Source organism: Corvus kubaryi, unplaced genomic scaffold, assembly GCF_017639235.1.
Source record: "Corvus kubaryi isolate FWS band 111438036 unplaced genomic scaffold, C.kubaryi_AGA036_p1.0 37398, whole genome shotgun sequence".
In the NCBI taxonomy this organism is placed as follows: domain Eukaryota; kingdom Metazoa; phylum Chordata; class Aves; order Passeriformes; family Corvidae; genus Corvus; species Corvus kubaryi.
This window is the reverse complement of record NW_024581137.1, coordinates 20,830,956-20,854,576: the sequence shown is the minus strand read 5'-3', so window position 1 is coordinate 20,854,576 and position 23,621 is coordinate 20,830,956. Positions and strand designations below refer to the sequence as shown.

The following is a 23,621-nucleotide window of genomic DNA, read 5'->3' as shown; positions in this document are numbered from 1 at the left end:
CAGGTAGAGCCCAAGGGGTTCTTGTCACTCGGCCGACGGTGACTCCGCAGCAGCAGTAGCGCGGCTCCGTGTAGCCCAAAGGACTCATTTCACCACCTTCCGGCGGGTTCCCTAAGAAAATCCCCGGTAGTTCACAGAACCGGGCTGCCTTTCTCCACCGGGTGCCCCGGTACCCCCGTTCTGCGGAGTGCCAGCATCCGTGTGCACGTGTACGTGCTCCGTGTCTGTGCTCTTTGTTCTGAGATGTCACCCTGTGCTGTGTGTGAGAGTCAACTTTTGACTACTGACCAAAAAAAAACAGGGTTCACAGGGAAGTGTAACTTCTAAAATAACAAAAAATACAAGAAATCGTGACCGTGACACTGGCAAGACTGCCAAGCTCTCTAGGGTGCCAGAGCAGCCCAGCTATCTGGGGCTTCTCCTGCTCTCAGGAGAAGGGTAAAACTCCCCCACAGGCACACACTTTCTGTGCTCCTCGGTGACATTGGCCTTACCCTTGAGGGAAAAGAGCATCTCTTTTATGAGCAGGGTTTAAAGATAATGGGGCGCGGTGGCAGCCTGGAGAAACGTGGAGTTCCCTGCAGGGGCTGTGCTTGCGTGTCCCGATCTGCTTCTTGCAGATAAGGATGGCGCCTGCTGAGAAGCCCGGTGCCTCCCTTGGACCAGGTGAACTGTGAGCTTTGACCTGGCACCTGGCAGAGGCGTGTGCGACGCTGGGGGGTGGCACAGACCTTTGTCAAACAGGTGGTGTCTTAGCCCAGCACGGGTGTCTGATGATGCCTTGTTTCTCATGCCATGGCTGAACCTGTGACCCCCTTGCCAATCCTCCTTTGTCTGAAAACCTGATCCGGAATGCCAGTTTTGTTGCCGCAGAGGTGCTAAGAGGACCGTTATGTCTAATAAAAGTATTGAAAATTTGTAAGTCAGAATTGTTCCCTGCAAGCAGTAGTGTTTTCAGGGTTGTATAATACTGCTGCTTTCATCTCTGAGGAAGTGATGGCTGATGTTAGATGCTACAGCCCCTGCCTGCCGTGCCAATTCAGTTGATCAAGGACTCTACATACACTAGTGCTTTTTTCCTCCAAAGGAAGGCAGTGCATGGCCTTTTTAAAGTTTTGAATTCTTACTAGTGTGTGGAGTTCCTTACTGCAGTGTCCTGAGTCATCAGTGAAGAGTCTACTGAACAATAGAGGCATAAAATGTAGAACATACTGAGTGTAATTTATCTAAACAGTTTCATGTCTATGGCTTTTGAATTTCTTGTGTGAAATATCAAATGTTTTTATACTGACTTTTGAAATGCTGAGTCTTGGAGACAAACTCGTATGAAGTGCAAACAATTTCTCTTGCTTACAAGCAAGAAGAAGGAGCCTGTGAAAAGCCAGAGCTACTCCCAGGTCTGCCTGAGGACAAAAAGCTGTTTCATCTCAGGGATTCTCAAGTGTGTCAGATTGCAAGACGTGGCAGGACAGAGACTGTTTGCAAATAGCAGCCTGGCAGTTGGAGTTTAGCTGCTGCTAGAAACGCTACAAAGGCTTGCAGTTGGACAAATGGCGTTCAGTAGGCTAACCAGACTGCAGTGCTATTTCCTTCCCTTGCCCCCTTCCCCTCTGCATTGTGAGCACCTCCCAGCCCTTCCTTTCTGTGCCTCTGGCGTGTAGCCTGCATGAAGTCTTTTTCTCTGCCCTATTTCTGTCCCTAACCTAGCTTGTTTGCATTCTGGCTCCACAGTGCTGTAAGATCCTGTCTTTGCTGAGGCTCCAGATGAGCTCTGCACAGAGGGTGGCCAGGGAAACTCTCTCTGGGTCACTCCATGCCCTGTCCCTGCTGCCCCATCCTTCCAACACCATGGCTTGTTGCTCCATCTTTTGGTTATGCCATTTCATCTCGGCCTGGACCAGAGGAGGCTGATAAGATGGGAGAAGGGGATGGGGCAGACTGGGAGGCCAGCCGTAGAAAACAAATGGAGACAAACAAGCTTGAGGGAGAAAGGGAGGGAAAGGAGTGCTCCAGGAGCGTGTAATGGCTGATGTGGTGGTGCTGGGTCACGGCGTGGCTCACATGGCAGCGGTGCATGTCTGCTGGTTATGTCACTACGTGCTGCCTTTTTTTTCTTGCCTTAGGGGGTGTGATAGCTTACATCAGTTCTTCAAGCTCGGCATCTAGCCCAGCCTCATGTCACAGCGAGAGCTCAGACAGCGGTTTCCAGTCATCCTCTTCGCCTGTGCCATCTCCTCCAAACAGCTCCTCCTCGGAAAGTGGATGCAATGGCCGGAGCAGTGAAGGCTCTGACGGGGCACCGAAGAGCGATCGGCTGGAGGAGACTATTAAAACAAACCAGTCAAGTGTTGCTGGTTTGACAAAAGGCCATAATGGAGTCACAAGTATGTTTGGTGCCAGTTCCTGAAAACACCGTTTTCCCCTTACGTATCACAACCAGGTCCCCCTTTGGCTTGTGGTGCAGGCGCACAGCAGAGCCTCCATTTTTATCTTTTGGCACAGTGTGTGTGGTAATACATACAGTGTTGCCACACAAATGCTGATACGATGGGGGTCCCATTGCTGCCAACTTCAAACAGTCCATAAATACAGTCCAGCTTTGCTTCAAATTTTCATCAGTGAAAACTGATTTTAGTAAAATCAAAAACTTGGTTAAAAAGAAGTGATGAAGTAAAGGTAATGTAATCAGAAATTGCCTTCAAGAGTATTTATGGAACTGTCTTGGAAATCTAGTTTCTCTATTCTTTCATGCTCTGTCCCCTGCCCCTTCACCTTCCCTCCTCCCCAGTTGTGAGGAACAAAATAAATAAATTACCCAAGCATCATACTGACATAGCTATGGGTGGAACAGTTATCTTTTTGATTCCAAGTCATAATTTGTGGATGTGAAAACTAAAATACTTGTAAACCAGAACTAAGGGATGGCCGTTTAAAATACAACAATCTATCTCCACCTGTTTACTTCACACTTCTTTTGGTAATCAGAAAAGATCAATGGTAGAGAAGTATATTTGAACAGTTTCGGAAGGGCAGGATTCAAAATAAGTACTGGAATGAGTGATTCAGCAAACAGCTGGAATTCAGTCCTTTGGAGGCTGAATTCTTTTGTTGGCAGAATTGTTTTGTCATTTTGGATTGTTATGAAGCTAGAATAAGTGTCTAATAGTTCTACCTCAAATAGGGGCTTTTTGTCAGTTTGGCTTTTTTTTTAAAGTGTTCCTACCTTAAGTTCTTAGTAAGAACCTTTACTTAAAAATTCTCTAGTAGCTAGATTTTTGGTATCTGGGCAGAGGTTCCTGAAATGAAACCTGTTGTAAATTGTTCAGATAGATAGACAACTTTTTTAGCTCAGTACTAACTGTGTTAAAAAAAGAGAAAAAAAATAAAAAGTTGTGGTTTGGTTCTTGTTCTTTTTGAAAACCTTAAAAAAATGTTTTAGTTTCTCTTTATAAATGAAACCCAAATGTCAAATAAGTTACTTTTCTGGTAGAATATGTTTCTGTGGGAGTATTTCCAGCTGTCTCTGTTGGATTAAGGTAACTTTGTGGTTACTGAACTCACTGGTAAAATTCCCATTGGCTTCAGTGAAACCAATGTTAGACCAGCACTTAGGACTTGCAAAAAAATTTTATTGACAAGCTGAAATAAAATAGGTGGGGGAAAAACTTAAAAAACTCAAGCCGTGAGCATTTTTACAGGATCGAGAAGGTATTTTCAAGTCCAAGCATGCAAGCCATTCTGGATATGCACTCAAATGAGTGGTCTCTACATGTGTAGATATGGCTGAGTTACCAGTCCTAAATTGTTATCAAATAGGTACAGTGTATGGCTGGTGTTGAATATATTATAGAGTGTCCTTTAGTGTTTCTGGTTTTTAAGAAAAAGTGTTTATTCTCTGTTGGGGAAACTGTAGCCTTTCATAGGCTTTCTTGTCCTGATGGAAAAAACAGATTGAGCCTGAACTTTGGTGGCCTAGTTAACTGAATGGTCCTTTTAAAAGTGCTTAAATGTAAGCAGACTTTCTTTTTCTACTGCTGAGTGCAGTGCTGCTGTGTTTGAAAGCCCAGTGAATATGTGCTTTCTCCCTATTCGGTTGAGTGCTTCGTGTTTGTCCTCTTTTTCCCCCACCCTTGCACTGGTACCTTCTGAACTGTTCAGGGGGTTTGTACGTTCATGTTGTCTGTTCTTCTGCTGTATTTTTTTGTGTGTTGAACTGACCTGACATATTTCGATTTAAGTCCAGGTTTTAAAAGCTGGAAACATATTCCTGCAGTTGTCATTGGTTTCTATATCCTTGACTTTTTTGTTTGATTCTAGAATTTAATGGCATGGTCCTTCTTTGCAAAGTCTGTGGAGATGTCGCTTCAGGATTTCATTATGGTGTTCATGCCTGTGAGGGCTGCAAGGTGAGCTATATTTCTGCTCACCTTTCTGCTGGTGAAATGCTCAAGCTCTCCCCATAGGGGAAAAGGGGTGTTACTGCCAAAAAAAAATTCAGTATAGTTCTCTGTTAAATATGAGAAATTTTGGAAGCTGTAGGGAACAGGCAAACTGCTTAGGAATATACAGCATTTTCCAAACTCTGCAGTACTTTCTGTTCCCACCCCTTGTCCAATCCTGCCTGACTTGGAGCGCACAGCAGAGAACAAGAACTGGAAGCTGAGGTGGTAAGGACCATGTCACGCAAGACATGTGCATGTTAATTGCATTAAGATAGTGGGTGTGAGTTGTCACCTGGGCTGGGACACAGAACAAAACAGCTTTGGAAAAGCAATTCTTTACCACAGGGAGAGCCAGAAGTAGATACATATTTTCTTAACCTGTAACAGTGCAAATGTTATGTTCTGTGAAGGAGCTTATCAACATAAAGGGTTATGTGAAAAAAACGCCTTTGAAGGTGATGTGGTGCAGTAGAATGGTTTTGTTGCCAAACTGCAGAGATGGAAGTCAAAAGATGTTATTTTGACTCCCATCTTTGCACTTGATGTCATAGGTATTTGAGAGCACGTCTTAGGAATTGTTAGTGCAGTGATAGAGGTAATACTGGAGATCCTTTGCTCTTAGGTGCTGACTATGCAGGGAATAACTTAGCGTCTTCTGTAATTAGAAATCATAACTAGTTCACATTACATACAGATCACACACAAAGGGGAAGTAAGTCATGAGGAGTACCAAGTTCTTTAAAGTCTCTTGGGGCTGATGGTTCTGAAGCAGCTGATGTGATGCAGTGAGGTTTTCTGTGCTTACGGATAGGTGAGTCTTGGCAGAAGGATTTGACATGTGCTGTAATGATAGTTGTGGGGTTTTTTTTGCTTGTTTACAGGGTTTTTTCAGAAGAAGCATTCAGCAAAACATCCAGTATAAGAAGTGCTTGAAGAATAACAACTGCTCTATAATGAGAATGAATAGAAACAGATGCCAGCAGTGTCGTTTCAAAAAATGCCTGTCTGTTGGGATGTCAAGAGATGGTACGTTCCTGTACTGAGCAGGGATCCTCTGAGAGGGAATCTGCTGCCCACCTCAAAACCAGTTGTTGAGGGTCTTAATGGCAGATAATGCAGCCAAGCCCTATTGTCGAGGACAGGTTCCCTGTCTGGGAGCATTCAGTTCAGCTTGCCCTCTTGCTCCATGAGTGTCCTGGGCTGGTGAGGTAACGCTGTGGGCAGCCTCCTGCAGCACTGTCCTCCCGCCTGTGGAGGCTGCTGCACTAGGATGTGCTGCCGTGGCCTGCTAGGGGGATGGTTGTAATGAGTGTCTCGATTTTGGTTTAATGAGTTAAGACTTAGAGCTGTATCCTACCTGAATCTGAACAAGACTCATATTTTTCTTTTTTTTTTTTTTCTTTTTTTTCTGTTTTCTTTTGTTGCTATTGCTTTTTCAATGGAAGGGAATTCTGCCCAACCTGATAGCCTTAGAGTAGTCACTATAGAGCCTAAAGAGTTAGTTTTGGGTACATAGGATGAGTATGTATCTGCTCCTTTTTATTTTTTTTTTCTTTCTTTTCTTAGAGGGAGAGGAAAGGCAGGGAGGAAATGGTGATGTTGGTCTGTGTCTCTGACCACCTTGCTGGCTGTCCACTCCTTGTGACATTTTATTAAATAATGCTGAAAGCGTAGTTCATTTGTCTGCTACAACTTACTGTCACAAACCAGAACGCTTCCTTCTGTTTCACTTTTTAATTTTCTCTGGGTGCATATTTCACAAGAACTAGGAATCTTCGGCTGTTAATAATTTAGTGGGTGGAGTGTTAGAGCTTCCTTTAAATAATTGTTCCGAGTTCATGTCGTGCATAGGAGTTATTTCATCCCCTAGGCGCTTGTTTGCGCACAAGGTTGCACCTGCTTTAATGAAAGAGACTTAGTTACATTAATGATGGACTACTGCGTGAGCATAATTACATCAGTCGAAACTGGTTATAAGCCCTTGTGCGGCTGCGGTTGGACAGGGTGGTAGAGGCAGTTGTAGATTCCCTAGGACAGGGTCAAAAGTGCTGCAGCCACAATGATGCCCATCCCCTTGCCAGCAGAAAATGTCCTTGTCAAGGCAAAGTTGTCAAGAAAATTTGCCAAGGTAAGCTTCGTTCAGCATTGATTCTCTTGTTTTGGTAAGTTACGTAATTGGTCCGTGAGGACCTGTCTTGTAGGACTTTTATGCAAAGATGATATGAACTGTGTTTACATTCAGCTAATTGTCAGTTCACAGAGTTGTGCTGATTTAGTAGATCCAACCTTAAAGCCTAACACTTAGTCAGTCAGCACAACTGTGTGTATACTCCATAGCCAGGTTTGAGGCAAAAGGGGAAAAGGCCTTACAGACTGTGTGCTTTAGATCTGCCTTCTGCCTGTATGCAAACAACAGCATACATTAGGACTCATGCCAGTCCTATGCCCCAGAAGCTCTTTGACTTCACTGGTAATACCCCTGCTGTAGTATTGGTGAGAGCTGTTACAATCTTGCCTTAAAAGGCAGGACTTTTTGTTGGGGTGTGTATTTTGTTTGTGCATGCTAACACTTTCAGGAGTGACTTTTTTTTTTTTTTCTTTTTTTTTTCCCTTTCCACCACTATCCATTTCTCCACCTTGTTAGCTGTTCGATTTGGCCGTATTCCCAAACGTGAAAAACAGAGGATGCTGATTGAAATGCAGAGTGCCATGAAAACCATGATGAACAGTCAGTTCAGCAGTCACTTGCCCAACGAAGCATTAACAGAACATCAAGACCAAGCACCTCAAGAAGATCTTTCCTCCAAGCCCAAACAAGAGCGAGAAACCATCAAAAGCCCTTCTCCCCCTCCTAGTGCTGACATGGCTAAGGAGGAAGTGATCGGTATGGTCACTAGGGCCCACAAAGACACTTTCATGTACAACCAAGAACAGTCCCAAAACCCAGCAGAGATGATGCAGCCCCAGAGTGGGGAGAGAGGGTCAAAGAACACCGAGCAGTACATCTTGGGCAGCGAGCACTGTGTTGGTGGCCTCGGTGGCCCTCAGTACCCTGAAAGGGAGCAGCACCTTGGTGGACAGTACAAAGGGAGGAGCACAATGCATTATCCAAGCGGGCACGCCATGTGCTTCACCAACAGCCACTGCATGAACTTCACCAGTGGTTACACTCAGCGAATGTGTGAGAGGATCCCAGAAGATGGCTTTTCTCCAAACAAGAATACCACTTACTCTTGCAGCACTGGAGGAAGAATGCATCTGGTATATTGATATCAATTGTTTGATTTGACTTAGTTATTGGTGGGTGTGATCCAGCTGTGCCTGAGTGGTCAGTGAAGCTGCATGCAGTTGGCACAACTGCTGAAACTTTAAAGGGTGACACAAGCTTGATAGTGCAAATTAGGATGAAGGACAAAAACAGCTCGATGTGTGAAGGATTTGAAATCATACAAGTGATGGAGCTTCTTGACTTGGTTTTTAGCTAACTGAAAGTAAAATAACATCAAAGAGTATTGGTTGGAAAAAAAGTCACGGGTTTTTTATGTGACTTGACTTTAAAATGAAAATAGGAGTTTATAAATACCCCTTTTCACTCAGTCCTTTTGAAGACTTTACTTTTTTTCAAATAACCTATACAGTCAGATGTACTGTATTTTCATTAAGGGTATTCAGAGAAAATTTCTAGGGTGAAACCCCAGGGCTAGGATTTTAAGCCAGTCTACAGGCCTTGCTGTGGGTTCCAAAATCTCTGTTGCAGGGTGAGCTGGTTTTTTGGTGGTGGGGATTTTTTGGTTTGTTTTGTTTTAATGAGGCCCAGAGGCTATGCATCCTTTTCAGTGTAGAACATCTTCAGATCTGAACAGAGGCAGGAGGAAGATGCACAGCTAAACTGTTAGAGAGAAGTTCGGGGTCTTTCCTGTAGTACTTACGCAAGTGAGGCTCTGGACACACTTCTGTGTACCTTAGATGACTTTGCTAGAGCATTTTCTCACTGAATTCTTAACAAGGATGCTTCCTGGTTTTTTGCATATGGTTGTTGGTTTGGTTTGGTTGGGATTTTTTTTGCCTTTCTTTAACAGGTCCCTCTCATTTGCCTTGCACCTGCTGTTTCTCTGCCATTCAGGCAACCAGTTCTGTAAGCCCCTTAAAATAGATTGTCCTTCTCTTTATCACTGGAGCCGCCTGGGATGAGAGAACATAACATCCTCATTCTCATCCTGCGCTCCTGGTGTGAGGCGCGAGCCCCTGACCTTTCTGAAGTACTTGAGCTGCCGGTGTTTTTCTTCCTCCTACTTTGTAAAGATCCTTCACGGGTTCTTGGAGACCCCCAAAGGTCTCCACAGTGAAGGTGTTTATTTTGATGCTGTATTTCCATGGGGACTTTTTGGTTGTTGGGGTTTTTTTTACCCTTCTTTGTCTACTGCATCTATAGGCCATGCCATCCATAGCAGGGTCTGACCTTAATTGCAGACTCCAGGCACTACAACATGACAAATAATAATACCCAGCCTTTCTTCCTTGCAGGGAAAGTATGTGGTGTCACTACAACGGCATTCTTGGTGCTCCTGAGAGGCAGAGGTTAAACCTGTCAGTATGGGCAGGCAGGGAGTGTGCTGCCTTGCAGAGGCTCAGCCAGTCAGTTTGACCTGTGCATGGCAGCTGCAAGGAGGATTTACTCAGTCAGTGATGAGAAGACAAAACCAAGTCCAAGAGAGCACTGCAGCTCCCACTCCCCGCCCCACATCCCTGATATGGATGAGGGTTTTGCCCAAGAACTCAATGAGTTCAGGATCTGACCAAAATGAGTCAGCAGCAATAAGGGCAAGTAATTAGGCTCTGAACCAGTATGGAGACGGATGTTCAGGGGTTTGGTCATTTTTACTCAATACCCCTGCAACCAGAAAAGCAGAACAGGTCATTCCTGAAGAAGTTGATCTGAAGAGGAACTGTACAAGCTGACAACTGCTTCCGTAGGAAGCCTGTCAAGAGTTCAGGGAGTGGCTGGGCACTCTTAGGCATATGGTTTAGCTTTCGGTGGTTCTGCAAAGAGTTGGACTCAGTCCTTATGGGTCTCTTCTAACTTGAGATACTCTGACTCTTGGGCAGAGGTCTATCAAGAGACTACAGACACAGTGCACAGGGTGTGGAAGTGGTAGTTTCCCCTTGGGACTGGGTGCATGTGGGTAAGGGTAGTAAGGGTATACTGTCGTAGAATGAGAAGTGAAGGTGATTTTTGTGTCCAATGCAGAGCAGGGTACTGAAGCAGAGATCCCTTATTTTCAGAGAGTGCTGTTGTTTCAGCAATACCAATGTGAACCATTGCAGTATCACAGGCAGAGCAGTGGTTGGCATCTGCTGTCCTTCTGGTTCTGTGCCTAGACCTTTCCTTTTGCCAAAATAATATTCTTGTAATCTTAGGACCTCCCACGCAAAGAATTGCTAGGCAATTACCATATTCAAGATGCCCTGAAAAAACAGCACAGCTCTGAGGAATTGCTAATCTATTTCACTGCTTTCTCTTTGTTTTGCTGACATTATGTAAGATTACATATACCATTTAGTACACTTGTGAGGAATACTTAAAAGGAATTTTTGTCCTTGATGATGACAGGTGAAATGAATATTAAAAGGTTTAAACTTCATTAAAAGATGTAAATTTTACAGGCTAGAACTGAAAATATCTCAGAGCTTCTGGTTGGCTCTTGCAGAGGGAATTTATTGGCAGTCAGCCTTGACTGATACATCTGATCTCATAATCGATTCAGACTTTCCTACAAAAAAAATTGCTGTATGTTTGTATAAAAGAAAGAGAATTTTGTCATCTTGTGACTGAGAAATACTGGAATACCAGTGCCTTGGTGTTCCTCCTTCAGTGATACAAGTAAAAGCAAACTTGCAGAAGGTTATCCTTGTAATGAGGGTGTGAACCTGTGACTCAGGAAAGCAAAGCTTGCTTGTCATCTTGACTGAAGCACTTCAGTTGCCTGCAGAACAAGAAAGATAAGAGAATGAACGTCGTAGTGACTGTGAGATTGCAACTGATTGATTGTGAAATCACAATTTACTGTGAAATTACAGGGATAATACAAGTAAGAGAAATTCAGATGTCAGACCAGGTTAGTTGAGATCAGGGAACAATAGCATAACCTTGGTTCTGTCAGGTATTTTGTAGTACACAGTGTTGTAGGCTCCAAAGTTAACAAATTCATAAATAGATTGCTAACAATGCCATGGATTTTTTTCTTGTTTTAAAGGAAGGGGAAGAGGTCCAATTCCTTTGGGAATTGACTGAAGAATATTGATCTTTTTTTCTCTGTGTCATTATTGCAAAGCTTTGTTGAGTAATAAACCTGTTTCTTTTAAATATTTGTCAGTATTTGGAATAACATCTTAAAAAGTTGTTTTCTGTCTGTGTTTTGTAAACATCAGGTCTGCCCGATGAGTAAGACTCCCCACGTGGACCCAAACAAGTCTGGCCATGAAATCTGGGAAGAGTTTTCCCTGAGTTTTACTCCTGCAGTGAAGGAAGTGGTGGAGTTTGCCAAGCGCATCCCAGGTTTCCGAGATCTCTCCCAGCATGACCAGGTCAATCTTCTGAAGGCTGGGACCTTTGAGGTGAGACCACTGTGTGTATAGTGTGAACCTGACAAGCTGTGCATCTGTCTTACCCTGTAAGAGCAGAACCAAATAGAACTGGGTGGCATCAGGTGAAACCAGCTTGTTCATGGATGCTCTGAGCGTTCTTTGGGGTGATGGTGTTCAAGGGATCTGTTTGGTCAGACCTTGGTGACCTGTCCCTCTTTCAATGAGCTCAAAACTGCTCAGCCCTTCTACCCTTCCCTCTTCCCTGGGTGTTAATAAATGGGTAATTAGGGGTTTCTAGCTACCTTTGCTTACTCTGGGGAACTGTACTGCATCTGGAAGGGTGGATAGGTTAGAAAGCTGTCCACTGACTTACAAGTTTTGTTGAGGAATGTGTTTACCGCTCTGCATGTCCTTGCTTGTGCCATTCTGCTTCCTGCCAAGGCCAGAGTATCCATCCTGACCAGTCTCCAGTAGCCTTTGGTGGCAGCTTGGGAGCGTCTGAAGCTTCCACATCCAGTGCAGTAACAATGGTAACTACCTGTACTGCTGCATCTCTGTAGATACTGTGTGCCAGCTGCAGCCTGATTTACTCTAGACTAATCCTACTAGGTCCTCATGGTTAATTGCATCCACTTGTGATCATGACGTATATGTGAATTAGTGGTATTAATTTGGAAATGATACCACAGAGCTTGGTGCTGTTTTATAATTAGTGACCTTCACTAGGTGACCTTTACTTCATGTTTTAGTTGCCCTTCCAGACCCTTGTGTCTATTGGAGACTGTACACATTTTATGAATATTCAAATGTGAAATTTGAATAGAGAGGGCCAGAGGAGCCAAAGTCCCAAGTGTTTGATGTTACTGTGCTTTTCTGGGGAGCGTAGCATTGCTGATGCCTTTGCTCTTGTTTACATGATTTATTCTTTCAAAGAGAGATGCTGGATGTTTACCTGAAATGAAGACATTTCTTGTGTGATGTGTTGGGTCTTCTGTCTATGCTTATACAGCCCAGTTCTAAAATGGATAATTGTTGGGTTGGAAGGTACAAGTTCTACTGGAAGACTTGGTGCCTGGAGTCTGTTGGTTTTGCTGTTTATTTCATTTTGCTGTCATGTATTTTTTTCTGTTGTACTTATTCTTGGTCTTTTAATATTCATGTAGAACTCCTGTAGCAAAGGGGCTGTATTTTTACTTCTTCACTACTTTCACCTTGCGCAAAAATGTTGATTCCTTCCTCTGCAAAGTCCAGCACCCTCAAGGAGGGTGAAAAATTTGGCTTGAACAGTCCCTATAATGTAAAGCCAAACCTTATGTTTTGTCTTGGCCTTGCCTCACCCGAAGCTTTTCTCAAGTCTCACTCAAATGCCTTTTTGCCAGTTACAAGCACTGCTGATAAGGAGGTTTCTGTATCCAGGGGAATTAATAATGATGTACGGCCGCATGCTTGTCACTATTCACTTATTTATAAGAAACATTAATGATTCCTGTTAGTGGGCTGCTACTTGTAGTTAAAGGCCTGTGTGGCATCTTAGCAACAGAAAAAAAAAAAAGTTATGCTGCAGAACAGTGGAAAAAAATCCACAACAGGATTAATGAAACCACTGCAATAGAGGCAAAAGCGTCTTGAAAGCCTGGTTCATCCAAGGTCATTTCTGGGTAACTGAACTAGGATATTCCAATGTCTGCCTGTTAATGGAAGAACCCGAGTGAAAGTGCTGCCTCCAAGTCTGGTGTGGCTGGCTTGGCACTGTGCTTCTTAGCAGTTCGTATTTGAGGAGTGCCTGTTCCTTTGAGGGTAAGAGGACACATGGAGACAATGTTGGTGCAGAAGCTGCACAGCTATATATATTCACACACACATAAGCTAAAAAGGTCTCTAAGAACTGGGAGTACTGGGGAGCTCAGTGTATCGTGGTGGCATTTGCATGGCTTCTATGAGAGCCAGCTCAGAAACAGCAGTGAGCCTAAAATAAGGAACTCGACTGGTTTTGAGTGGGCCCTCCTCCACCTCCCCTCCAGATGCAGTTGATGGTAGAACTAACAAGGCCTTTAGTTCCATTTGAGTAGTGACTCAGTTTGACTACAGGTAGTAGGGGAGTGATCAAGCAACCTCCAAGAGTGGAAGTTTTTATGTGCCTGTGTTGCTAAGGTTAAGTGATAGGATTGATCAGGTGTATCCTCAGCATGCACAAGTATGTGTCTGGTTTGAAGTGAAATGGGATGAATCAGTCCTGTGCTATGCCATAGTCCAAACGGTTCTTCCTTGTTTAGAATGGTGACACTGAAATAGGTGAGGTCTTTGCTTTAGTATAAGTCAGCTCAACTTCATGGGCTTCAGTTTTGAATACCAGCATTAATCCTGGTTGCTCGTTATTTGAAGATATTTCTAAAGCCCAGTTCTATAGGGAGAATACCATTTTGAACTGAAAGGTTGCTGGATACCCGGTGGGTCTGTGCTAATGCTCAAGTTCAGCTTTGTCTGCCCGCCCTTTGCCTGTTTTTGTTGTATTCTGATGGCTTCTGCATCTAGGTCTCTGCACTCTGTAGTTAATGTCATCAAAGGGGACAGATAGCTTAGCTAACAAAGGTGAATAGTATGTAGTGCTCATGTGTCCATCAAGGTTGCTGCATGTTGTTTGGCCCTTAAAATTTAGGAGCAGGTCATGTAATGTGCATGAACAGTGTTTGAATTCTCAAACATTTTCATTTGTTTTGAACACTCCTTTTTTTAGCTTGTCAAAGGCACTAGTCTTTGAAAACGTGGTTCTCCTCTCACCTGTAGTAAACATTTAAATTAATGCAGTTAATAGGGTAAATGAGAAGAGACAACTGTCACTCCAAGAGATTACAGCTAGTTTGAAGTTTTAACCAATGCCAGTTAGTTCATCTTCTTCAAATAAGAAGGCTGTTCTGTGCAACTTAAACCTTGAAAATGTAAATAAGATTGTTGAACATGAGCAAATGAAACTTTACAAGCCATTCCAGAGGGAAATATTTCACAGTACAACTGAGAAACCACAAGAGAAATTTCACCCCAAAGGGGTAAGTTTAGCAGATGTCAACTGCTCCAGCCCAGGTGCTTGTACCAAAGGGGTATTCCCAGCTGCTACAGACCAGGTGCCATCTCAAGCTGTGCTTCCCTAGCCTTTTGAAAGCTCTACATGTGGCTCCTTTCTGCCAGGGCTCATTAACATTCCTGTGGGCACAGTGATGTGGCATGGTACTTTTCCAAAGAATGCCTAGGGGGCCCGATCATCAGGTGGTGTAAATCAGCATTGTTTCCATAGAGCTGCTCCAGTTTATGCCAAGTGAGAATCTGGTTCAGCACCTTCATTTTGCTCCTCATAAGTGTGGCCAAGAAAACATTTCTTTTAATGCTCTGTTTGCCTTTGGCTGTTGTTTGGCTTAAGCAAGTTGTCCTACTGGCATATTTATGAATGACATGGTCTGTGTGGCTCAGGCTGTCCGAGGCTTAAATTTTAATTTTCCTGCCTTTCATATGCTGAAGCCCCTCCCCTGCATCCACTCCCTAATTTTGTCACTTGTTTGTTTCTCTCAGATTACTGGGCCAGAGCTTGCACTGTGTTTTGCAGCTCAATAGCATGCTGACAATTTCTGTATAGAACGCCTCTAGAACGGTTAACGAGACACTTCGAATGATGTTAAAAGTTTTAATTTTTTCTTTGGCTTTTCTAGAAATGCACCTACATTTATCTGGTTTTGTTGTTAATTTTTTTCTTCCTTTTTCTTTCACCAGGTTTTAATGGTACGATTTGCATCTTTGTTTGATGCAAAGGAACGTACTGTCACCTTCCTGAGTGGCAAGAAGTACAGTGTGGATGACTTGCATTCAATGGGAGCTGGTGATCTGCTCAACTCAATGTTCGAATTCAGTGAGAAACTAAATGCGCTGCAACTTAGCAATGAGGAAATGAGTTTGTTTACAGCGGTTGTCCTGGTATCTGCTGGTAAGGAGAGAAGGTTAACTTGCACCTTTGCCAAAAATTGAATGTGGCTCTCCATGAAAAGCTTTCTGTAAAATGTATAGCCTATTATTTCACATCTAAGTGCAGTTGAGTAGGTTTTAAGCTACTAGCAGCCTGTGATCTTTTTGTTTTTAACATACCTAGTCTTTCTAATACTGCCTTTAAAAAAAAAAAAAGTGAAAATGGGCTTATGTTTTCCTCCTGCTTTCTGTGTAATGCAAAAACACATAGCTGCCCTGTGGCCATTTAGATGCTATTTGTCTGACTTCTCTAAGTTTCACAGGTCAGCATCACTGAAATTACTCCTGACTTGCACAGCATAAGTCTTTGGATAAGGTGGTATTTTTGGTTCCAAGTATTGTCATTTAAGTCTATTGTGTATTTTACCTAAGTCTAAATCCAACAGTTTGATCTCTGCCTATGTCAGCAAGAAAGCCCTATCATCTGCATCGTGACTTCTTAGCACTGAAGGCCTGCCAATCCACTAACATCTTCACCAGCCTCCTATCTTGTTTCAGTCCCTGGATAGACAGAACACCCTGGCCCAGATTCAAAGAAGGATTAAGCACCTACTTCTGTAGTATTATCTCAAGCCTCAAATTAGGCACATTAGCTCTGCATATAATACCTGGAATACAAGATGCAGAATCCCTGCTTGCTGGGTAAGAACCTCTCTAGGGGTAGGTAGCAGGAATGTTCACAGCGCCCACTTAGACAACGAGCCAGCAGCTGGGGAGCACTGAACTCCTTGAACAGGTGCACCCCTTTCACATGAGCAATTGAGGCCCATGTCTTATGAGGGAGGGGCACCCAGGCATGGTGCTGTAGGCACGTGAGGCCTCTGTAAACAAGGTAGGACAGTTCAGTCTAATAGCTTTGTGCATGGCCAAATGGAAATGTCACAGCACAGGAGGGGCAGCTGTCGCCTCTTCAGTTTGTAGGCCGTGATAATGAGCAGAGGGTGGCACAGAGTTAGTGAGCTTCAAGAGCCTGAACAAGTGGCAGTGTGAAGGAAGCATGGCACTATAATCTGAAGGAAACATGGAATCTGTTAATGAAAATGTTCAGGTAGCAGAGAAACCTGAAGACTTAGTTGCTTTTCCAGACTCTGGAAATTCCTGACAAGAACCAGAGGCAGCTTTTAAAATAAGGACTGACAACCAGGTCTCTTCCCTTCTTGTGCACTGTAACTAGGCTTACAGCCACTCTTCTTGCTTGCTCAGCTCCTGGGTCCTAGAATATCTCATGCCACCTGTTTTCAGTCTAAGTGGCTGTATCTGTTCTGTTAAATGTGCTTCTAGCATAGTGCCATCTCCCCAGCCTTTAAAGTGCTGTGCTGATTGCTGGCTCCCAGCAGGGATTAGCTTAGGGCTGGCATGTAACATGTACAGCATGTAGTGTCAGCCGTGCAACGGGACAAAAAGAGAAGGTGTTTGGTATTCAGGCTTCTTGCAGCTGCTGAGGATTTTTCAGATCATAGTTTGGACATTATTGCTGCCTATCTTAGCTACCTCGTGATTTGATCTGCAGTGTGATCACAGCCTTCCTGGACATCTTCACAAAATTTTATAGGGCTTTATAAAGTGCAGCTTTATTTAGTCAGTGTTGGGGCTGTATTCCAGACACAAGGCTAACTCTGATGGTCACTGTGAGTTCGAAAGTTTTCAGAGCAACTTTATTCTGTTATTTGAGGCTGGATTGAAATGCTTCAGTTGTTACTTCGCACATGTGAGTAAGTGAGCAGGCTTCATGCTCAGGCAGGTACTGAAGAACAGAAGTGGCCTCAGCAGAGTTCCTGGGGAAGATGCTTACAGCATGAGGGATTGCTAGGAGGAGAAGGTGTCCGTAGAACTGAAGGATTGTGGGCATGTGTTGATTAAACAGATAGTGAAAGACAGATCCCTGCATCCCACTCTTAGAGGAGTAGTGTAACCAAAAGAGTCACTTTCTGTGAGGGGAGGTGGAGCTTCGTTACAGAGGAAGGAAGAGTTGAAGAACAGGATCAGAGAGAATGACGTGGAGATGCAGGCAAAGGAAAAAATGCTGTAAATGTAAGAGGAGCTGAAGGTGGAAGAAAAAGGCCATTAAGACTTCTTCATCTCAGAATGAAAGTTATTCAAGAGAAGACTGAAAGGGAGATAGTAGTCAAGGTTTACATCAGTTCGAAAAGCAGAAAGGAGTGTGTGACTGTTGAATGCTGATTAAGTGATCCATGATATAAAGTACCGTGCTGCACTAATTAAAGATCTTTTTAAAGACTTTTAGTTGATTAAAATGAAGAAAAACCCAAACCCATCAATGGAAAAAAGAATTAAGTCTCTAAATACCACTAGTGGGGAGAATGCTTGTCAGAAACATCTCCACTTAGCACTGGATGAATAACCACTCTTAGGAGGGGTATTTGGAATATGCAGAAGAAGCAGGGGTAGTAGCAAGGGCTGCGTGTAACTCTGTACATCCTCTCCTTTTCATGTGTGGCAAAGAAAGAAGCAGGATCACTCTTGCATGATGCTGCGGAATTACCTTGGTACCATTCCAGAATTAAAAGACTGCTTCGCCTCTGGCTTCAGTTAGCTGGATGTGTTGAAGATGGAGGAGAGGTAGCAAGGTGGATCATGGGCACTGAAGGAGGAAAAAGCAAGGTGGATCATGGGCACTGAAGGAGGAAGAAGCAAGGTGGAAGTAAAGCTGAAAGAATGTGGTTCTTGCAGATCTAGAGACCAGATAATCCCTTAACTAAGTGTCTTGCTTTGTGGTAGAAAACTATAAATTAGACACCCTCTATTATTCTCTTACTGGCACAATACTAAGAAAATCTTCTGCTGGCCCCTGGGAGCAACTGGAAGTAGACTGAGAGGGAGAAGAAAGACTTGGACTAATTGAAGAGAGGAGGTTACAGTAATTCACCCAAGGCAGCCAGGAAGGGCTGGGCTGCATTCTTCCACCTTCAGAGGCAAGGCAGTACTATTCTCACTGTACAGAGCTCTTGTGAAACTCCATTGGGCATGTTCTGTGCAAATGTCATCGTACCTGCTCGGAATAGAACAAAGCTTTGCAGAGCAGGGGGCAAGCAGGAGAGATCATTTAATAAATAAAGAGAGAGGTGTCTCCTCACTCGGTTCTCTTGGACAGCAGCTGTCAAACCTAATGGACAGTCTTCACAGAAAAGTGGAATGTGTGCTAATAAAAATTGTTTAATAGTAATCAGAGCTCCTAATTGCAGAAGATTCTGGAACAGTCTTCCTGAAGGAACAAAACACATGTAACTGCTCCAAGATGCATCCTTAAGTGGATTATGTAATAATTTTTCCTATAGCAGTAGGGTACTGCGCTGAGTAGTCCAGGAGGACTTCCTAGACGGTTCACCTGAGCTATCTGATTGGATTGACAGTGACAGCATAAGGAAGGGATTCCCACTCTGACTGTACGAACTGACTCAGTGTTACTCCAGAAAGCTGTTGTCGTTCCATGTCCCAGTTCTGCAAAGTGCTTAAGTACATGTACTCATCAAAGCACATTTCTGTTTGTGCCAGTCACTTGGGTATGTACGTGCCCTGCTGAATTTACATAGTGTTTAAGAAAAGAAGCTACAGCTTGGAAAAAACCAGCTACTGTGCATGGTTATGAGGTGAGATGTTTTACTTAAAAATTCATTCTTTTAAGCCGCTTGCTTAGGTTCCACCTAAGGATAACCAGGTGTGTTCTTAAATACAGCTCTCTTGAAAGAGATGCTTCAGGCGTGGTGGGAGTGCAGTATGTGAGAACATAATATTTGTCCTGATGTTGACATTCTTCTTTTCCCCAGCTGGGAGTTTTTGGGTGCATTGTGTTTCATTTTGTAAGTGCTTCAGAACATACTCAGAAATAGTGCCCAGTCATATGAAGGCTTGTACTACCTTTGCCCCTCAGGGTACCATTGTGCAGATAAAAGTGTGGCTTGTCCTGAGTGGGATTTCCTCCTCAAACCTTCAGTTTAAGTTTAGGGTTCTATATCTAGCCTTAAGAAACGTTTTAAATTTTTACTTCCATGTGCCCTGTCTTTCCCCTTGGGTTGAAAGTTGTGATTCAGCAACACATTTAAACCTTTGCTTCAATCTGTCCTTCTCTGGAAACATGGGTTAGGGATCACAGAAATAGTGATTGAATGCTGCCAGTTTGGCATGAACTTAGTACTCTGAAAAGTTAATGCTAAATAACATTTGAAAGACTTTTGCTGTGTGATTTAAAACTTCTGGCATAAGAATCTGATTTTTCTTGTGCTTGTTAATTTAGTAAGGGATTCTTGCCGTGGTTTTATGTTGCACACTACATCTGTTCCATCAATTTTTTTGTCCTCCCCTACCCTCCTGTTTTTTAATTTCTCTCTCTCCCTCTCACCTTGCCCTTTTGTTTAGATCGCTCCGGAATAGAAAACGTCAATTCTGTGGAGGCACTTCAGGAAACACTAATCCGTGCATTAAGGACCTTAATTATGAAAAATCACCCAAACGAAGCCTCTATTTTCACAAAACTTCTTTTGAAATTACCCGACTTGCGTTCCTTAAACAACATGCACTCTGAAGAACTGTTGGCCTTTAAAGTTCACCCATAGGCCTTTAGGTCTCATTTGTACTTGGACTTGCCTCGTGTTAAGCTGTTTTGTGCTAAAATGTGTATTTATACAGTTGTACCACTTGTTGGAAAGAGTTCACAGACTGTGAACAGTTGCTAGCTGTCCCATAACCATGCAATAAAGCTTTGGCAGGTGCTTTCAGCCGACGGCAGCACAGCCTTCGGAGCCCTCCAAGGCGTCCAGGCCCAGCTGTGCTGCACTCCTGAAGAAGAGGCTGCGGTGAGCCCGAGTAAATATGGACTCTCTTTCATTTAGGAAAAAGAACCACCACTGCCCTCTCACGTAAACTGAATGCAAAGTAGCTGTGTGTGTGCATATGGAGCATGGAATGGGGTGGGAACAATCCTGTGCTAATAGGAAAATGGAAGAGCTGATTTAATTGGTCTTTCACTTATCTAATAGATGTATGTCTGTGTCTCTTGATAACTCACTCATGGTTTCACTATTGTTATTCCATTAAACCCGATGGAATGATTTCAGCCTGCACCAACTCTTCACTGAGTGTGTGTTCATGCCATGTGTATATAATATAAATAGTTAAGTAGTGAGTGTTTATGGCTATATAAAGTACAGAGTTGTGTGTATATATGTGTATGTATATAAATAGTTCTATACATAAAGTATACATATAATTTCTTCACAATATTTTAAACTGTGAAGGAATTTAAACTTAAAACAGAAGGTGATCTATGGAAAGAACCAAATAGATGCACTTTGCATATTGCTGAACTAATTATCTGAGCATTTTTTAGAAAACATCAAATTTGCATTAATATGCTGTGTTTGTTAATTTAAAAAAAAAAACAAAACAACCAACAACCAAGAGTGGCACTAAAGAGGCAGAGTCAGATTCAATTTCCAAAAGGGTTTTGTAGAGAATCTCAAGCAGAGAGGGTTGGTTGTGGCACTAATGGTATGGGTTGTCCATTGCCACTGAGGTTCTTGTGTTCTGATCAAGGTTAAATAAGCACCAGATGCTCTTCAAAAACTTCAGCTCAGCCAGAAAGAAACTATCAGATGAATAACAACGTATATCAGAAAAAGAAAAAATGGGAAAAACGTATCCATGGTTGCGTTTGGGTGTATGTGTGTTCTGTGACTGTTTATTTCTTGCAATCCATCATTTTGCTGCTTCATTGCTAAATGAGAATTGAAAACAGAAATGTGAGATGCCCCATGTCTTTTCACCATTTGGGCTTTGTGGTTCCCATGCCTGTTCTGGAGCTCTCCATTGGTGTGTGTGCATGTGAGCGTGTGTGATGTGCAGAGAAGGTGCATTAGATGGTCTGGATTTTTTTTTTCTTTTTTTTTTTCTTAAAAAACACCACAAAAACCAGCCGAACAAATGGGACTTTTTTGTTGTTTATGCCAGTAGCAAATTACAAAGCAGATCCACGAGGCTTAAGATTCTGCCGCTTTTCCATCTAGGAAAGCAGCTCTCTATGGGGTTTTTTCCATTTGTAGCAGGACCTGGCACCAGAAAAGAGAGATTAAAAGAAGTCAAAGCAGTTGTGTTAATTAGTTACATTTATGTTTTGCTAATGTGGGAAGAAAATGGCTCCATCACCCTCGTTTAGTTAACTTACCTTAGAGGTAGCCCTCTGGGTCTCTAGTGTTTGGTAACGCTACTCTTGGGAGGGAGTCAGCTCCTCGTAGTCAGGGCCAGGCCCCAGGAAGCCTCCAGCCTGCAGAGCTCCTGCACACACCACTGTGGGCTGAGAGGAGCCCTCCTGCCTGTGGTGGAGCTGGAGCAGAAGCAGACCTTTGCCTGCTGCTCAGCATCAGGATCTGGGATGGGAAGAGGGAAGGCTTGCACCCTGCCACGCCCCTCTGGCCTTTGGGCTGGGGATTCTGTCTCTGACAGGAGGAAGGGGCTGAGGGTGGGGCGGGCAAGTGCTTGGTAAGAGGTGGGGAAAATTCAGCTGTAGCCTTGGCTAAGGAGCAGAAGAGCCCCCCCTTTTCCCTGCTCTGCAGCTGCTGTGGGCAGAGCTGTCCTGCCTCAAGCTGCTTTAACCACTGGGTAACGGCCCCTCCGTACATACAGTTTTGCTACCCAAATGTGCTATCAGGGCATATTGTCCTAATTACTGTTAACAGTCTGCATCCTACCAGTATTATTTGCTTGAGAGCTTCACTGAATTACGCATCGAACCATTCAGACTTTAGAGAGGACACAGTCACACAGGTTTTTTTATTTAGTTGCTGAAATGACTTCTTTGTAGACCCCATTTCAAGCATGGACAGTACAGTTAGCCCTTGGTTGTTTCCAGAGGGAAGAAGGCTTCTTACAGAGATTGCCACCCTACAGCTGTGTTTTGTTGTGTTTTATTTTTTTTTTTCTCCTTAAAACTGTATTATTAAGCCTTTAGGAATGTATAACCAGGACTGAGTAATTACTGCTTTTTAAATTTTTTTAGTTAGATTGACCATGTATGCCTATAGATAGATATTCTAACTTGTGCAATTTCATTTGAAATAATCTTCCTGTACATAATGGAAAAACTCACATAACAGGAAAAAAAGCCCCCAGACAGATTGACTGAACAAAAAGCTGATTAAAGTACAGTTCAAAAGTGACCCATGTATTACAAACCCTAGCTGGACTCTTAGAAGAAAATCTAAACTCATTGTGTTAGCTGTGTATTGTGAGCTCTTCTTTTACTGTGTCACTGGTTATACACTTGTTAAATGCTGAGATAATAGACTTCATGCCAGGCATTTGAGTACTGTAGATTGGGTCATTGCTGAAAGATTAATGTACTGTATGACTTAAATGAAATTTTTATTCTTGATTTTATTCTTGATTTTGTTCTTGTTTTAAAAGATTAAATATGGGCATTATGTCAGCAAGCTAAACTTGTTTGTCTGTGTTCTTTGTATTTCTCTGTACCAAATCTGGCAGGGAGGACAGCATGCTGGGATGAACAAAGCAGAAGAGATTCTCTTCTGGATGAGAACATCAGCTGCTGTAAGGTCACGGGGCTGTGCTAGGGCACAGTGGCAGGGAGAGCCGGCATCTCCCTCTGTCTGTCTGCTCTGTCTTCGGGGGTGCTTGGATGGGGTTTTCTGGTGCACTTCATTTGCTACACTTACAGGGCTTTTTTGGGTAAGTCATTAAAATAGTTATTTTAAACATGGCATTAATTTGGAGATATAACTTTGTAACTGAGAAAAGGATACACTAAACGATTAAACTGAAAAAGATACTGTTTGGTTAAGACAAGTCTTTGCATTATAAGAGAGCTAGAGAAAAAACAATAGGGGGGGCAAAGATCTGTTTTATTTTTCCAGTTTAGAGTGTGCACTCTTTTCAGAGATAAGTGAAGCTTCTCCAGGAAATGTTATATCTACTGGTATTTTTAAAAAAGGCATGCACCCAAAAAAGTTGAACAAAGTTATGGCTGCCAGCATTGGAAAAAAATAACAGCACAAAAATGCTTTTTTTGGTGGTGTGTTTTCTCTGGTGCCATGTTTGCACATGGCTTTCCTTGTTGCCACAAAGTCTGAGCCCCTGTGAGTAGTGCCACAAGGCACAGAGGTTCCAGGGCCTGGGAGGTCCTTGGGAAGAGCTCTTTTCAACTTTTGCTGAATTGCTCTGGGTGGGCCACAAGTCATTCTTCACTGTTTGACTGCAAGAGCCTTACCACAGCAAATGGAGGGGAGGGGGGCAGGAAAGATACTTCCCAGCAACAACATGATTCTGTTCCACTCACTCTCCCAACCTCCCAGTCTGGCAAGATGCTCTGGGGATGGGAGCATGGAGCATTTGGGCTTGTTCGTGGGAAACTTGCTGGGCTCTGAATCTGCAGTGCTGGCCTGAATGTGAACGTGCCCACAGCAGCAGGCTGGCCTGTCCTCACTCCAGCAGGAAATGGTGAGTGTCACAAGGGAAACAGAGGTATGAGTGTTCTGTGTGAAAGTGTAAACTGATGAGGGTGTGGGCAGCCAGCTACCTCCTGTTCTGGCTCGTGACCCACGGGCTGTGCTGGGCGGG

The 23,621-nt window shown here is 43.3% G+C and overlaps 1 protein-coding gene across 1 annotated transcript; it reads left to right on the top strand.

The window, feature by feature from the left end:
• The first annotated feature begins 976 nt into the window (after positions 1-976).
• Positions 977-22,483, top strand: NR1D2 (nuclear receptor subfamily 1 group D member 2). Its single transcript, XM_042043209.1, is given in 8 exon segments — positions 977-2,106; positions 2,108-2,384; positions 4,318-4,406; positions 5,324-5,468; positions 7,087-7,703; positions 10,872-11,057; positions 14,787-14,997; positions 19,410-22,483. Coding segments are annotated over 8 exon segments (1,806 nt in total). The 5' UTR covers positions 977-2,022; the 3' UTR covers positions 19,607-22,483.
• Positions 22,484-23,621: the final 1,138 nt, after the last annotated feature.